Here is a 16,919-nt window from a genome sequence, read left to right as displayed (position 1 = left end):
AACTTTATTCATTTCCAAAGAAGCAATTACAGATTTTTTTTTTAACATATTCCTTTTACAGTATGCAAGGCCAGCACTTATTATGTGTTTAGGAAGTAGATGGGCTACAGCAGTAGAAGACCACACTGGGTTTGTTCCTGTTCCTAATAAAGTGGCTAGTGAGTGTATTCTAACAGTGTGTAGAAAGGGGGTACCAAGAACTAAAGCTTAGAACAGTAACTCTTATTCACCGGAGATCTGGATAGATGCATTATATCAGTGAGCGGACATTTAAAAAAAAACAAAATTAAAAAAAAAACAAAAGATAGCCTAATAATAGACACCACCTCTTCACTTCAGAGAAAGCAGCTGCTGTTTTTATCAGTGTCCACTCTGTGTGGGAGTCTTCAGTTAACAGTTCAGAAGAAATATCTGTTTTGCTACAGATAGGAAAGTGCATAGTTTCACAATGGAATATTGCATGATAAGCTGGAGGAACTCAGCTAGTCAGGCAGCATCCACAGAGAGAAATGGTCAGTCAATGTTTTGGGCCGAGGCCCCTCATCATCACCACCTTTGCCCTCCATAGATTCTGCCTGACCTACTGAGTTCCTCTAGTTTTTTGTGTATTACTTAAGATTCCAACATCTGCAGTTTTTTAATGTCTTTACAAAGGAATATGTTTGCTATCAGTATACTTGTATTGGAATTTTTCCCAAGTTGATACTTTTCTTTACACTAACAGACTTGCAGCAAAGTCACGGCCATCTTGCCATCCCAGTTTCCCTTGGTGATGTACCACCTCGGGTGGCAGAATTACTTGCTGATGAAGAAAACTGGGACTTTAATATTTTTGAGCTGGAAGCTGTAACAAACAAGAGGTGGGTACTAGTATTGAACTGTGATCATCTGTAGGCTGTACTGGAGTGAGTTTTTAATGTATTAAATATGAATCATATTTGTGTCTATTGCTAACCTGCAAGTTGGGTCAGTGGCAAATGCAATATTAGCATACATTTCAAGACAACTGGAATATAAAAGAAAAGATGTAATTTTGAGCCTTTATAAGGCATTCATCAGACTGCACTTGGAGCATTATGAGCAGGTTTGGCCCCTTATCAAAGAAAGGATGTGCTGGCTGTGGTGAGGGTCTAGAGGAGGTTCATAAGAATAATCCTGAGAATGAAAGGGTTAATGAATGAGGAGTGTTTCATGGCCTGTACTCACTGGAGTTTAGAAGAATGAGGGGGGAGCTCAAATATTGAAAGGCCTAGATAGTTGATGTGGAGAGGATGGTTCCTATCATGGGTACAGCCTCAGAATAGGATGTCCATTAGAACAGAAATGAGGAGGAATTTCTTTAGCTAGAGGATGGTGAATCTGGCGAATTCATTACCTCAAGACAGCTGTGGAGGCAAAGCCATTGGATATATTTAAAGCAGAGGTTCTGATTAGCCGGTGAGTCTGTCACAGGGAGAAGGCAGAAGAATGGGGTTGAGAAGGAAAATCAATCAGCCATGATGGAATGCCGGCTGGTGGTGCAGTGACATCAGCACTGGACTTAGAGGCAAGTGGTCCCGGGCTTGAATGTGGAAGGCTTTCCATTCGTGTTGGGTTAAGTGTCGAGCTAGCAATTCAGCCTCATAAAAAACATTCAAAAATGCTAAAAAAGTGGCAAGGCTGCTACCCAGTGAGCCACAAGGCACAGAGAGGAAAAACAACATAATGGAATGGGGGAGCAGACTTGATGGGCAGAATGGCCTAATTATGCTCTCAAGTCATACAGTGTTGAGAGAGAATTTAAAGCATTTATTATTCATTGTGGTTTTCATTCAATTTCTGAACTAGGAAAAGGAAATGCAGAATAGGAAAAGGAGTCAAATTGTGGTGGCATCTTTACCCTAAAGACTCCTAAAGTTGCAGATGTTGATGAGTTGTGTGCAGAAACTGAAGATAAAGGGAATCTTGTCATGACTGAACACAGGGTGAGAGGAGAGCAGAACTAGAAGATTCCCAGTTACACATATCTCTGCTCCATATTTCCTGATGACTGACAGTGATGCAGTGGCACAGTTGGTAGAGCCACCACCTCACAGCACCCAGGTTCAATGCTGACCTCAGCTGCTATCTGTATGGAGCTTGCAAGTTCTCCCTGTGACTGTGCAGACTGAAGAATATCTTCTCATTTTAGTGCTAAGTGTTTGACCCTTCACTTTGAGACTGAGATCAGTGATTCTACAAAGCCTGCTTGTGAGAAGCATGGACCTGATTAGGCTTCCATAAGGTCACCCTTTCTCTTTCAAAACATAACTATCATAGGCCTAGTTTGCTTAATCTCTATCTAGAATAAACAGACGAGGCCTACAAACAAGCCCATTAGTCCAGGAATCTATCAGGTTATTTAGTTACCTTTTTATTGATTATCTGAATTAATATAGGTTCATTAATATAACAGACAAGTACAGGTCTTTGAGTTAATTCTTTAAAACAAAGTTAAAATTAGGTTAAAAGATACAAGATTTTCCATGCCCAGTTTCAAAACTGCAAGTAAACACCAGTGTTGTGGAGGCAGCAGTACCAAAGTGCATTGCAAATTTATATTGTTGAAAGTAATGGGACAACCTGGAGGATCCTGGGGAACAGAGGACAAATGGCATTGTCTAGGATTGTGTAGATCAGCAAGAGGAGAGTCAGCCAGAAAGAAAGGGGCCAGAAGAGGAGTGCCATCACTGAGATTGGGTAAAGGGATGGTATGGTGAACTTTGGCAGTGAGAGGAGGAGAATTTGTGGGTCAGATCAAGAGTTCAATTCAAAGTCTCTGGATGGGGTGGGCAATGAGCTGGATCTGCATGGGAGAAGTGCCTATAAATACAAAGCACCCAGTCCACTTCAGCTTCATTAAAGCCCTGTTGTCCTAACTATGTCCAGTCATGATTAATCATTGTCTAGTTTACCTCACAGAAGTAGCAGTACTCAGAATGCTCCTTCTCCAAAAGAAGCATTGCTGAAAAATCTTGTCCACTACTCAAAGATAAATCATCCTAGTAAGTATTCTGCTCGACTTCCAGAGTGGTATAAAATGAAGTGAAAATGATTGTTAGACAACTTCTCTCTCAAGGTGAAGTCAATTCTTAATTGTGTAATGTTAAAACAACAGTAAGTCTCTAGGAGGCTGCGGAGTGTAAGCCAATAGATTTTTATTTAAAAAAAACATCTGGATAGTCAAAGCAGACATCTTAATCAATGCCAAATCATCTATATGACACTATTGAGTTCTTGCTTTTCAAATAATACTCTTTGTTTTGTTTTAGGCCCTTACTCTACCTTGGCTTAAAAATCTTGACACAATTTGGCATATGTGATGTTTTAAACTGTTCAGAAATCACTCTAAGATCATGGCTACAAATAATAGAAACCAATTACCATGCATCAAATTCATACCACAATTCAACACACGCAGCTGATGTGTTGCATGCCACAGCGTATTTTCTTCGAAAGGATCGAGTTAAGGTAAGCCTTTATATTTATCATTGACACATGATGGAGACATTCAAGTGTTTTGTTGGATTTTGTATCACATGGCTTTATTAAACATGGTAATTGTTGATTATAAATGTGAGAAATCCTGCAGATGCTGGAATTTCAGAGCAACACATACAAAATGCTGGAGTAGCTCAGCAGGTCATGTAGCATTTATGTAAATGAATAAACAGTCAATCGAGACTCTTACTTGATGCACTAAGTCATTAAAGTTATAATTACCTGAAACATAATGTACCCTGGGTGAGATAAGTAATCATTTTATTTGGAGAGGGTAGACAGCAATCAAGATAAAACACAGAGACAGCATATAGTATCTATCTTAACCCATTTCCTTCTATAGTTATATGAGAGAGTGAAATTTGCCAATTGTCCACTCTTGGTTGTTTTTCTGGCATTTCTGAGCTTCTACATAAAGGTCAGAAGGGGTGACTATAAGTCATAAAAGCAGGATGAATAGGATATCCTGCTTGGAAAATGACTCCAGTTGTGTCAGTTAGTGTAAAGTTAGTAATGCAATCGTCTGCAAGATCATACTGCAAGAAATTCTAAAATACTAATGCATAAGCAGAATGTTGTAACCTTTATGGCTCGATCATTGACATTTATTTTGTATTTGATGTGTCAGGGACTGATTTTTCATTGGTTTACACAGACAGATTTGTGCCAGTCCATATTGGAATAATAATCAATCTAGGTAACAGAGTATTTATTTTGAATCTGGCAGGTTCCTTGCACGTTTTCCATTTGTGTTGGGTTAAGTATTGAGCTAGCAATTCAGCTTCTTACTGAACAGACAAAATGGTATTGGTTCATTATTTTATAAGACTTTTGTTTATGGTCGGTAGTGAATTTATCATTATTGGGCAATTGTTAGAACTTCATTGATACTAAGCACTAATGCTTCCTTTCAATGTTATTTGCAGGCGAGTTTGGACAAGATGGATGAGGTGGCAACCCTGATTGCAGCCACAGTACATGATGTGGACCACCCAGGTCGCACCAACTCCTTTCTGTGTAATGCAGGAAGTGAGCTCGCAGTCCTCTACAATGACACAGCAGTTCTGGAAAGTCACCATGCAGCCCTGGCCTTCCAGCTTACAGCAGGAGACAAAAAGAGCAACATTTTTAAGAACATTGAAAGGTTAGATTTACTGATCAATAGATCTTCCAGTTTCCAAAACCCCTCAGTGCCAATTGGTACATAAATTTAGTTTGTTATATCACAGAGTGATGGTCAAAACTCAACTGGTTTGCAATAAGGATCTAAGATATGGTCACAAGAGATTCTGCAGATGCTGAATATCTTGAGCAACACACACAAAATACTGGAGGAACTCAGCAGGTCAGAAAGCATCTATGGAGGGGGATGAACAGTTGATATTTCGGGCCAAGACCCTTCATCAGGACTTGCTCTTTTGTTTTTGCTCTCCTGGGGGTACTTCAATTACCTAGCTGTACAGATCCCAGCACTTGCTTGTTATGACACTGGAGGAGGCCATTTCAGCCGCCGTCAATGATGTCTCCTAGGGGATCACCTTCTTATCCCTCTGCAGCATCACAACTTACCTCAGGAAAGAGATATTAAAAATGCAGAAGTTCCTTTTAAATGAGTTGATATGTTTCATCACAAACCTCTGAAGCACTTCATCGCAGTGGACGTAAATGCTACTGGATGATAGTCATTGAATACCGCCTTACTGATGATAGTCATTACATCCCACCAAAGACTGTTGCTAAGCACTCGAGGTATTCAGTGTAGTGATTAGTAAACAAGAAACAGCACCCTCAAATCATTTTTAACGACTTCAATCAGGCTTGTTTGAATAAAGTTCTGCCCAATTATCATCAACGTAACACCTACAGCACAAGGAGTCCTAACACACTAGACCACTGTTATACTAAAATAAGGAATGTATTTTGGTAAGTCTGGTCACTTGGCTGTCCTTCTACCTACATACAGGCAGAAGCTAAAGAGCAAATTTCCGGATATTAGGACAATAAAGAGGTGGTCGCGGGGTCAGTGGAGTGGCTCTGGGATTGCTTCAAGTCGGTGGACTTGGATGAGTTCAAGGACTCATCTGCAGATCTGATAAATAAACCCTGGTTGTCATAGTCTTTATTAAAACAGTTGTAGACAAAATGTGTCTCCACAAAATCATTTAGAATCTTCCCAACTGGAAGGCCTTGATGAACCAAGGGATCCATAAACTATTAAGGGTCAGATCAGTGGTGTTCAGGCCTGGTGACCAAGTAAAATACAAGAGTTCCAGGAATGACCTTCGGAAAGCCATCTCACAAATTGGCAATTCTGGACCAAACTTGAATCACTGAAGGATGCTCGACAATTGTGGCAGGGCTTGAATGTCATTGTCTCCTACAAAGAAGAGAAAATCTGCAGATGCTGAAAATCCAAAATGCTGGAAGAACTCAGCAGGCCAGGCAGCATCTATGGAAAAGAGTACAGTTGAAGGGTTTCAGCCCAAAATGTCAACTGTGCTTTTTTTCCATAGATGCTGCCTGACATTTTGAGTTCCTCCAGCAGTTTTGTGTGTTACCTCCTACAAAGTTAAACCAAGCAACATAGGTTACAACAAGGTTTCATTCCCGGATTTGCTCAATGCCTTTTATGCTTGCTTTGATCATCAAAACATGGAGGCACTTTCACAAACTCCCACAGCCCCTGACGACTCTATGATATCAGTCTCTGAGGCCAACATAAGAGCATCCTTCAGGAGGGTAAACCCATGGAAAGCATCCAGGCAAGACTGGGTACCTGACTGAGTACTAAAGACTTGTGCTGATCAACTAACTGGAATGTTCACTGATATCTTTAGCTTTCTCACTTCGGCTGTTGGAGGTACTCACCTGCTTAAAGCAGGCTTCGGTTATACTGGTGTCTAAGAAAGACATGGTAACATAGTCATTGCTTCAATGACTATTGTCCAGTAGCACTTACATTCACTGTAAAGTGCTTTGGAAGGCTGGTGATGAAACATAGCAATTCCTGCCTGAGGAGTGGCTTGGACCTGCTCCAGTTTGCCTACCAGCACAACAGGTCAACAACAGATGCCATTTCATTGACTCTTCACTCAATCCCGGAACACCTGGCACCTGGACAGTGAAGATGCATACATCTGGATGCTCTTCATTAACTACAGTTTGGCATTCAATATTATCATCTCCTCAAAACTAATCAGCAAGTTCCAAGACCTAGACCTCAATACCTCCTTGTGCAATTGGATCCTCAATTTCCCTACTTGCAGATCACAGTCAGTTCGGATTGGCAACAACATCTCTTTGACAATTACCATCACACAGGTACACCATAGGGCTGTGAGCTTAGTCCCTTCTATTCGCTATATGCCTATGACTATTAGGCTAAGCAAAGCTCTAATGCCATATTTAAGTTTGCTGACAATGTCATTGCCAGAATCAAAGGTGAAGACAAATCAGAATATACAAGGGAGATTGAAAGTCAGGCTGAAAGGTGCCACAACAACCACCACTCAATCAATGTCAGCAAGAACAAGGAACTAAGTATTGAAGGATGAAGCTGGGAGGTCCATGAGCTAGTTCTCATCAAGAGTTCAGAAGTGAAGAGTGTCAGCAAACTTAAGTTCCCGTGTTATCATTTCAGTGGATCCTGGGTCCACCATGTAAGTGCAATTACAAAGGAAGTATGGCAAAGTTCGCAAAGATTCGGCATGTCAGAATGAGAATTAAGTTTAATATTACCATCATATGGCGTGAAATTTATTAAATGAATTACAGTAATATGCATATTAAATAATTAAAAATAGTAGTGCAAAAGTAGAAATTATTTTTAAAAAGTGAGGTAGTGTTCATGGGGTGTCCATTTAAAAATCAGATGGCAGAGGGGAAGAAGCTGTTGCTGTATTGCTGAGTGTGTACCTTCAGGTTTCTGTACCTCCTTCCTAATGGTAACAATGATAAGGGGGCATGTCCCGGGTGATGGGAGTCCTGAATAAAGGACACTGCCTTTCTGAGGCACTGCTCTTTGAAAGTGTCTTGGATACTACTAATCATCTAAAACTTTGACAAATTTTTAAAGATGTGCGATGGGGAGTATAATTAACTGGCTGTATCACAGCCTGGTATGTTTCCAAAAAGCCTACAAGAAGTAGTGGATACAGCCCAATTCATCACGGGTAATGCCGTCCCCACCCCTGAATACATCTACATGGAGTACTGTCACAGGCAAGCAGCATCCATCATCAAGGACTCTCCACCATCTAGGTAATGCTCTCTTCTCGCTGCTGCCATCAGGAAAGAACTACAGAAGCCTCAGGACACCCACCACCAGGTTCAGGAACAGTTATTACCCTTTAACCATCAGGCTCTTGAACCAGAGGGGCTAACTTCAATCAACTTCATTCACCCCAACACTGAGCTGTTTCCAAAATCTGTGGATTCACTTTCAAGGGTGTTTCATCTCATGTTCTCAATACTTATTGCTTATTTATTACTTTTATTTTATTTTTTAATATTTGCACTGTTGGCTTTTGCACATGGGTTGTTTTGTCTGAATTGTTGTGTGTGGTTTTTCATTGATTCTGATGTGTCTTTTTGTATTTGAATGCCCACAAGTAAACTATTTTTAAGGTTGTACATGATTACATATATGTACTTAGTTAATAAATCTACTTTGAACTTTGAACTAAAGGAGGAGGGAAATATCTATAGGGTGAATTCTAGAGTATAGGGCCTACGTAGCTGAAGTTGTCAATCGACAAATATGCATTTAAGAGAGGGTAGGTTGAAAGGAGGTGTCTGGGGCAAGTCTTGTACACCGAGAGTAGTGGGTACCTGGAACGTGATTCATGAGGTGCTGGTGGAGGCAAATATAATGGAGTCATTTAAGAGGCTCCTAGATAGGTAGGCATGTGCATGTGCAGAGAATGGAGAGATATTCACATTGTGTACGTAGAGATGATTAGTTAAAATTTAATTACTGTTTTAATCAGTTCAGCACAACATTGTGGTCTGCAGGGCCTGATCCTGTGCTGTACTGTTCTACTTCCACTTCTGAAATGGCAGACAGAAAAACATCAGCTGGTCCATCAAATCTCTTGAACAATGATTAGATGTTGAAAGGGAACTCAATTTTTTGTATTTAAATGCACATTGTATATGGCACCGTTAAGTGTTAGCTCCTACGCCTTGTTTATTTAAATGACTATCTAAACTATTTTATATATAATCATTACATCTATCGGTGCATTCTAAATATTAGCCACTCTGTTGGGAAAAAATGCTTTCCCTCTCAAATCTTCTTTAAAACTTCCCTCTCACCTTTTATTTACTGTATTGGTGCCCCTTTCATGCAAAAAAATCTGACCATCTTCCCTTTATTTTACTCTTAAAATGTTATATACCTCTATCAGGTCACCCTTCAGCCTCCTTCCCTCCAGCCTATCCAATCTCTTGCCATAACAAATGCTCTCCAGTCCAGGCAACATCCCAGTTAATCTCCTCTGCGCTTTTTCTAGCACAACCACATCTTCCTATAATGTAATCTGTCTGAAGTCTCTCAAATGCTGCCACATCCTTCCTAGTAATTACTAGATAGCAGAAGATAAAAATTGGAATTCAACATTATCGCAGTTTTAGCAATGTATAAGCTAGAACAAAATACAAACTGCTGGAGAAACTCAACAGGTCAGGCAGCATCTGTGGAGTCAATAGACAGTCAACATTTCAGGCTGGGATGAGTCCCTATGAAGGGTTATCTGACTGTCTGTTCCTCTCCACAAATGCTGCCTAACCCACTGAGCTCTTCCAGCAGTTAGCTTGTTTTCTGCTTTAGGTTCCAGCATCTGCCGTCTCTTGTATCACCAGGAACAAAATGGCAGTTTGTAATCATTCATCAATTTTTTTTTGCAGGAATCAGTTTCGAACTTTGCGACAGGCAATCATTGACATGGTTTTGGCAACAGAGATGACAAAGCATTTTGAACATGTGAACAAATTTGTGAACAGTATCAATAAATCCATGACATCTCTGGAAGAAACCAGCTTAAATGTAAGGCCTGACCTTAGCATCTTCAATGTGAACATCATGTATCACTGACATAGAATGCACTAGTACAATTAATGGTTACGATTGACATAGCTCCCTCCCAAGATCAATTAATTCCATAATTTTTATCCATATTGAAATGACATAATTGATTCAATGCAGAAATTTAATCTTAGAGGTTATTGATTTTTGATTATAAACTGAACAAGCTTCTTGCTCATTTTTAATAATATTGCTTGAGGCTTTAGATTGCTGTGCAGCTTTAAACATATGCACAGACTCCCATAATAGTTTTTATTTTGCCCTTGAGTCAGGTATCAATACTTTAGAGGGAAGTTGTTGAAAGAATGTTAGCGTGCAGGCAGCCCTGCAAGGCCAACAACTTTAGCATGCCCTTAATTTCCTGAGAAGGTTAAGGGTGGGGTGTGATGGGAGAGGTAATTAATTAATGTGAGGTTGCTTCTACTATATTACAGAACCATGGAACAATACGGTACAATTATAGACCCATCAGTCCAACAAATCTAAGGTGAACACAGTGCCCACACAGCTAGACCAAATTCCCTGGGCTTAGCAGCTCATATTTCTCCAAGCCTCTCTAGGTACTATCCAAATGCTTAAATGACACTAATGTACCTACATCAAACACTTCTTCTGATACCTCTTTCTATATACTTAACACCCCCTGCATGAAAATGTCTCTTTCAAATCTTTCCCCCTCACCTTAAATCCCTGTCCCATAATTTTGGGCTCCCTGGTCCTGGGGAAAAGAAAATTAACATCCACCTCATCTACACCTCTCATAATTTAAAGTCACCCCTCGTTCTCCTATGTTTGAATAAAGGAATAAAGACCAGCCTCTTCCTATAACTCAGTCCTCTATGCTTGTCAACATCATCATAAATCTTCTCTGAACTCTTCCTACTTTGTCTTTTCTATGCAGAGTACTACAAGTGCAGCTTCACCAATAACTTATACAACTGCAGCATAATGTTCCAACTGCAATAGTCAGTGCCCTGACAGACGATGGCCAGCATGCTAAATGCTTTTCTCACAATCCCTCCTGTGTAATTGTATTCCTAAGTTCCTATGTTCCATTATCCTGCTTGGTGCCCGACTAATATTGTAAGTAAGAATTTACCAACAAGTATCTCCAAATTGCGATGGAGGAAAAACTGGAATGACAGTATTCCCATGTGCTTAATTCCCTTGTTCTTTAGGTGGTAAAAACTGTGGATTTTGGAGATGCTTCCAAGGAAGATTAGGTAGAATATCTTTCAGAGAGCACGGATTACAATCAGGGGAGATTTGCAGGGGAATTTGTTGAATAATAATTTCAGATAATCAACCATCCCACCCTGCATCTTATGTTGCCTATATTTAATTTTGTTCTTTCTCCCCTCTTAAGACAATGCCAGATATAATTTGTCTCCTCTTATTTATTCTATCCCAGACATATCTTAAGTTATTGAAAATCAAAATGATCAGTACATATGTTAAGATCCAAAATAAAAAGAGAAAATGCTGGAAACACTCAGCAAGCTATGCAGAGTGTATGGCAAGAAAAACAATTCAAATCAAATCAAATTTCATTATTACTCAACCACAGCCAAATGAAACAGTGTACATCTGGACCAAGGTGCAAAGCATACAAAACACATTCACAACAGTGAGCAAAAACGCCATGCAAAAAAAAACATACATGGTCCAAGCCCCTGAGTGACATGTCCTGCAAATTGTTAGTACAGTTCCCAGCAATTCAGCCTGTCACTCCACCGACTGAACACTGGAGGACAGCACTGACAGGAGAGGCCAGCCACCAAATGGCGTCTCCTCACCTGGACTGCAGCAGCAGGCAAGCCCACAACTTGAGGCCTAGTCCTTGTTACATCCAAGGCTACACAGCTCCCACGCTGTCCACCACACTACAAAACAAGTAAAAAAGGCCTGTGACATCTTACATTATCAATGTTCAACAGGGTCTTGTGATCGCAAGAGGAACATCCAAGACAATCACTCAGAGTTTCACTGCATGCCACCTTTGTGCACCAATTCCAATACCTTTAAGTAGCAAGCAGCAATATGGTCTGCACAAGGTCGGCTCTTCCAACACCCCAGCCGTCTATTCCGATTAAACCTGCTGTGTCCGAAGTTCTTTTAGTCCAGTATAGTCTTGCAATCATAAAAAACATACTTAACAAAGAAAAAAACACCTTTGGTTGGCTCCTGAGAGGCTGATGCATCTGAACACACCACAATCTTACTACTGGAATGATTGACATTTGGAATTGACAGAATTGACATTTGAAATTGAAGACACTTCTGTATTTCCAGCTTTTTATGCTCTTGTACCTTTGATTGTTCACTAGCTTTTACATTATACTTTCAAATTCATCACTACAAAATCTCCTGGTGCCCACTCAGTCACAGACCCTTCCTTTTGTTCTCTCTGTTCTTTTCCCCTTTGTCTGTCATTTAAAACTTACTTTATATATATTTTCATGGTTCAGATCATAGGTCAGCAAACTAAATGATGTTTCATATTCTGCAGGCCCTCCCTAAACTGAGTACTTCCAGCATCTTTCTATTTTTATTTCAACTTTCCAGCAGCTTCAGTATTTCATCTGTTTCAAATTTAAAAATCTGAAATTTGCAGATGCTTAAGATGTGAAATAAACACTGAAAGCAGTGGAAATCCTCAACCAGTCAACAAGCATCTGAGGAAAGGGGTCTTTGATTTGCAAAATATTATCTCTGTTTCTCTTTCCACTGATTTTGGCTGACCGCCTGAGAATTTCCAGCATTTTATCTTTCTATTTCCCCATCAAATTAATTCCAATTGATATGAATGGAGCTGTACTGCAGTAATAGACATTGTTCTTCACATAACTTGTAACACAGTACAATTAGGTAAGTTCTGATAATGCTCTCTGCTAAATTTTCAATTTGCTACCATTTTGTTTTATATAGGAAAATACTATTCATTATTGAAAATGATGGCCTCTCTGATTACCTGCCCATGTACTAGACTTTCCTCCAGCTGAATAGCAAGACCAGTATGAAGCAGAGCTTTTCGGAGTAAAAGTAGCCTTTATTCTATATATAAAACCTCCCAAGGAATCATTCCATGAAATTTATAGGGTTATTCTCCAATTTTGCAAGCTAAATTCTGCCACAAATTTTAAAATGCTGGTATGTATGGATTAATTTTCACTTGTGTTCCAGAGTGAAAGCAGTGATGGTGAATGCCCTTCCAGTATAAAAAATGCAATGGAGAACAGACTGCTCATTAAACGCATGTTGATTAAATGCGCTGATGTTGCTAACCCTTGCCGTTCAATCAATCTGTGCATTGAATGGGCAGGGAGAATTTCAGAAGAATACTTTGCTCAGGTAATATTGTAATGTTTCAACATTTTTAAGACTAAATGGACGTTAGTTGTCTCAAATTAGTATAGCTGAGTATGAGAATTAATGCTTTAATGTTGCAGAAGACTTATTTTTCTGTTTTCCATTGTGTCATGTTTCAGTGTAGATTAACGGTCATTGTTATTCCTTGTTAGTATAAACAGCTGAAATGATTGTAACAATTATTTGCATATTTATGCTGAAGGAGTAAAGTACTTAAATTTACCCAAATTTAGCCATGCAAGTCAGAGCCTGGGTTCCAAGAAAACTTGGGACACTGCAGTTTCGCTGAGTGTCCTGCATTTAAAATCAACCAAGTTTCCTATTCCTATCACTTGCAGCTATGAATGTGCATGTTTAGTTGCTGTTAGAGGAGAGAATCAACTTTAGATATACTGCCCCTCACAGTTGATCCTCTGCCAAAACTTCCTGTCAATTACATGAATAATAGTCATAGAGCACTACAGCACAAAGAGGCCCTTCAGCCCACCTAGTTTTTGTTGAACTGTTATTCTGCCCAGTCCCAACAACCCACATCGTGACCATAGCCCTCCATACCCCTCTCATCCATGTACTTAATCAAACTTCTCTTAAATGTTGCAATTGAACCTGAATCCATGAAATAGTTATTTGAGTAAAGGGTCAGAAATAAACAAGAGTCCATGAAAATAAAGAAGGAAGCAACACTTAGAGCCAAGTTAAAAATGTGAAAATGGAGCACTAAAGTAAACCTGTGCATTTGATCTGTATTACAGCATAACCTCATGTGCTTGTTTTCATCAAAGAGTAATTAATATTTTCTAGTTCATACTTCCAGTGGGTTTACACTCAGCCTAATTTTCTACCGTGTGTGGTTTAGAGGGCAATCCCTTCTTGTTATTGGATGTCAAAGTTAGAAAATTCTCCAGTTTGCTTAAATTCATCAATTTTGCCCATCATGATCCTGCTATTGGCCATCACTTTGAAGAAACCAAAACTATACACTTCATATCTTGTGTGTTGACACATTGTCCTCTTTACTATATTGGTGTGACAATCACTTTTGAATTAATAAATACATTTTTTTTTATCAACAGACAGATGAGGAGAAAAGTCAAGGTCTCCCAGTTGTGATGCCAGTCTTTGACAGGAATACATGCAGTATTCCAAAATCTCAGATCTCATTTATCGACTATTTTATAAATGATATGTTTGATGCTTGGGACGGTAAGAGTTTCATTTGTTTTTAAATTTATAAGTAAATACCAACTCACTATATGATTCCCACACTGTTTTAGGATAAATACACTCAGTGGCCACTTTATTAGGTACAGCTGTACACCTGTCTATTAATGCAAATATCTAATCAGCATGTGCCAGCATTCAATGCATAAAGGCTTGCAGACAGGATCAAAAAATACAGTTGGTGTTCAGAGCAAACAACAGAATGGGGAAGAAATGTAATCTAATTGACTTTTAACTGGAATTATTGGTGCCTAACAGAGTGGCTTGAGTATCCCCAAAAAAGCTGATCCTAGGATTTTCACACAACAGTCTCTTAAGAGTTTACGGAGAATGGTGCAAGAAGCAAAAAAAAGTCCAGTAAGTGGCAATTCTGTAGGTGAAAATGCCAAGTTAATGAGGCAGATCAGAGAATAGCCAGACTGCTTTAAACTGACAGGAAGATGAAAGTAACATGTATAACCACACTTTACAACAATGGTGTGTAGAAGAGCATCTCTGAATGCACGATACAGCCAACCTTGAACTGGATGGGTTACAATGGTAGAAGACCACACCTGGTTCCATTCCTATACATAATAAAGTGGTCACTGAGTGTACTTCTCACTGAATGTATTTAGTACATAAGAATTCTGCCAACCTGGTGTCAGTGCAACCTAGTGTGAGGCAAGCTGGAAATTCTGTCCGTATGTACTAGTAGGGATTTATTGCTCAGATGAAATTATGGCAGCTTAAAGCAGAATGTAAGAGAAATTGAAAAACATGATTTACATTAGAATGTTGTCCAGCTATTATGCATTCAAGAGAAGTTATTATTTAGCAAAATAACTTTTAACATGTTTCTCAAGGAATGCCACGGGTTATATCAAAGAGAAAAAAATATGCAGATCTTGTCAAATTTTGCCCACATCGGTGTGTTTGGTTACAACCCTTGCATACAAGTATAAGTTAGATCCCAGACACAAAGATACACACAGGGAAGGAGGTGATCACCACCCCAAACAGTTTTTATATTTCATCTAGCAGTAGAACACTATTGGCAGAAATTTGGAAGCATAAGATTTGCTTTTTCACTTAGCAGGGTTGGTGGTTGGAACTGAAGAGAATAATGCGAGTAGACAGATAATGCTAAATCTGTGCACAATGGAAGCTGTATACAAATCCTAAATGAAAATCTCAGTATTGTTAAACAGTGCAAATATTTTCATTTTAAGTTGCCTTAATGTAAATACTATATTTCATAAATTGAAAGGTCCAGCTTATCATTATTTCTTTTTATGGAAAAGATTAATAGTGAATTAAGTATTTTTAAAAAATTTATTGATCATTTTCGTGAAATGTTAACTATTTTCCTTTCAGCATTTGCAAACCTGCCCAATTTAATACACCACTTAACTGAGAACTACAAGTACTGGAAATCTTTAGATGAATCCAATTATAAAGGTCTACGACCACCTTCTGACCTTTAAAGGTGAAAGGACATCTTTCTTGTCAACTTCATTCTAACTTATGACTCAAGCCATTAAGAGATTCTATTTTAATTCAAGTGACCATGTTACAATGTAATATAAATCCTACATAAAGCAGGAAATACAGTATGCAGGAAAATTCAGTTCATTCAGAATCATCATAGCGGTGTCCCATCAACAAAGAGAATTGCACAGATTTCTGAATTTCAAGATGGTCATTTTCTTGTTCAAGAAGTTTTACTGCCATTCCAGAAGTCAATGGTCACACAGAGGAAAAGAACTTTTGTCAAGAGAAACAAATGCAAAAATCTTTGTTCCTATAATAATTAACCTAAAGATATAATTTTACATGTGATTATGCCTTTGGTTTACCACATTGTTTTTTCCTCTAAGTTGCAGATTCGTGCAAGGATTAGGGAAATTTTTTTCTGTTAATTTGACAGCATTTCAGGTAAATGACATTTGCAGCATTAAGGCAAGTGATAATAACAGTTTACATATTCTATTAATATTTCTTAAGAAGGAAAAACCTTTCCCAGTGAAGTAACAAATCCATTCAACAAACTTTTGTGAGGTGGAAATTAATTGTCATGTCATTGTGTATATATTGAATTAATATTTTAATCTATAACTTTACCAAGATCTTTTCTTCTACCTGCAACCAGATTAATGTGGTTAAATTAATTTTCTTATCTAAAATATGTTAACTACGTCAAATATATTTCCATATTTCACAATAATTCATGTGGCAATAAACACTAATTACATTTTTCCCACATCAGTATCCAGTGTAACAACCCCTATCTGTGCTCTATTGTTCTGAACAAGAGTTCTAAACACAGTCACATGATAGTCATGGATGAGGAAAAATATTTGTCTCATCTTTCATTCAGACGTGATGTCCCCAATTGTGCCACATTAAATATTTTTAATGAATGCTGATGTTTTACCTTCATTATTCTTCAGTCTATTTCCATATATTGATCATGTGACAATTATTGTTTTTAGTCACACATTTATCTTTTGTTTGATCGATTTGAGGCCACTTGCCAAGTTCTTACAATTTAGATTAAAGAATGTTTATATATTTTATTTTCACAAATAATTAACCATTTTGATATCCACTTGTGCCTTTTCTTCCCTCTGAAAATTCAAATCACATGTGTTTTTGCACTCTGGCCACTGATGCTAGCCAGCAGCTGCACACTTCTTCACTGGAATACCTCCAATGCCTTCAGTAGCTCCTTTGTTTCTCTGTA

General features: G+C 38.6%; 1 protein-coding gene across 8 annotated transcripts in view; it reads left to right on the top strand.

Annotated features, from left to right (window-relative positions):
• pde8b (phosphodiesterase 8B) overlaps positions 1 to 16,592 on the top strand; it is a 268,785-nt gene extending 252,193 nt beyond the window's left edge. For all 8 annotated transcript variants that reach the window (XM_059974491.1, XM_059974490.1, XM_059974489.1 and 5 more), the window contains 7 exons: positions 725 to 860; positions 3,291 to 3,489; positions 4,446 to 4,663; positions 9,427 to 9,565; positions 12,788 to 12,955; positions 14,047 to 14,176; positions 15,551 to 16,592. In XM_059974491.1, the coding sequence (XP_059830474.1) occupies positions 725 to 860; positions 3,291 to 3,489; positions 4,446 to 4,663; positions 9,427 to 9,565; positions 12,788 to 12,955; positions 14,047 to 14,176; positions 15,551 to 15,660 (1,100 nt within the window). In that variant the 3' untranslated portion in view covers positions 15,661 to 16,592. The remainder of the gene's footprint in view (positions 1 to 724; positions 861 to 3,290; positions 3,490 to 4,445; positions 4,664 to 9,426; positions 9,566 to 12,787; positions 12,956 to 14,046; positions 14,177 to 15,550) is intronic.
• Positions 16,593 to 16,919: the final 327 nt, after the last annotated feature.

The sequence above is a fragment of the Hypanus sabinus genome, chromosome 7 (genome assembly GCF_030144855.1).
Source record: "Hypanus sabinus isolate sHypSab1 chromosome 7, sHypSab1.hap1, whole genome shotgun sequence".
In the NCBI taxonomy this organism is placed as follows: Eukaryota; Metazoa; Chordata; class Chondrichthyes; order Myliobatiformes; family Dasyatidae; genus Hypanus; species Hypanus sabinus.
The sequence above is the reverse complement of the archived record's forward strand: the minus strand, read 5'-3'. Positions and strand labels throughout refer to the sequence as shown.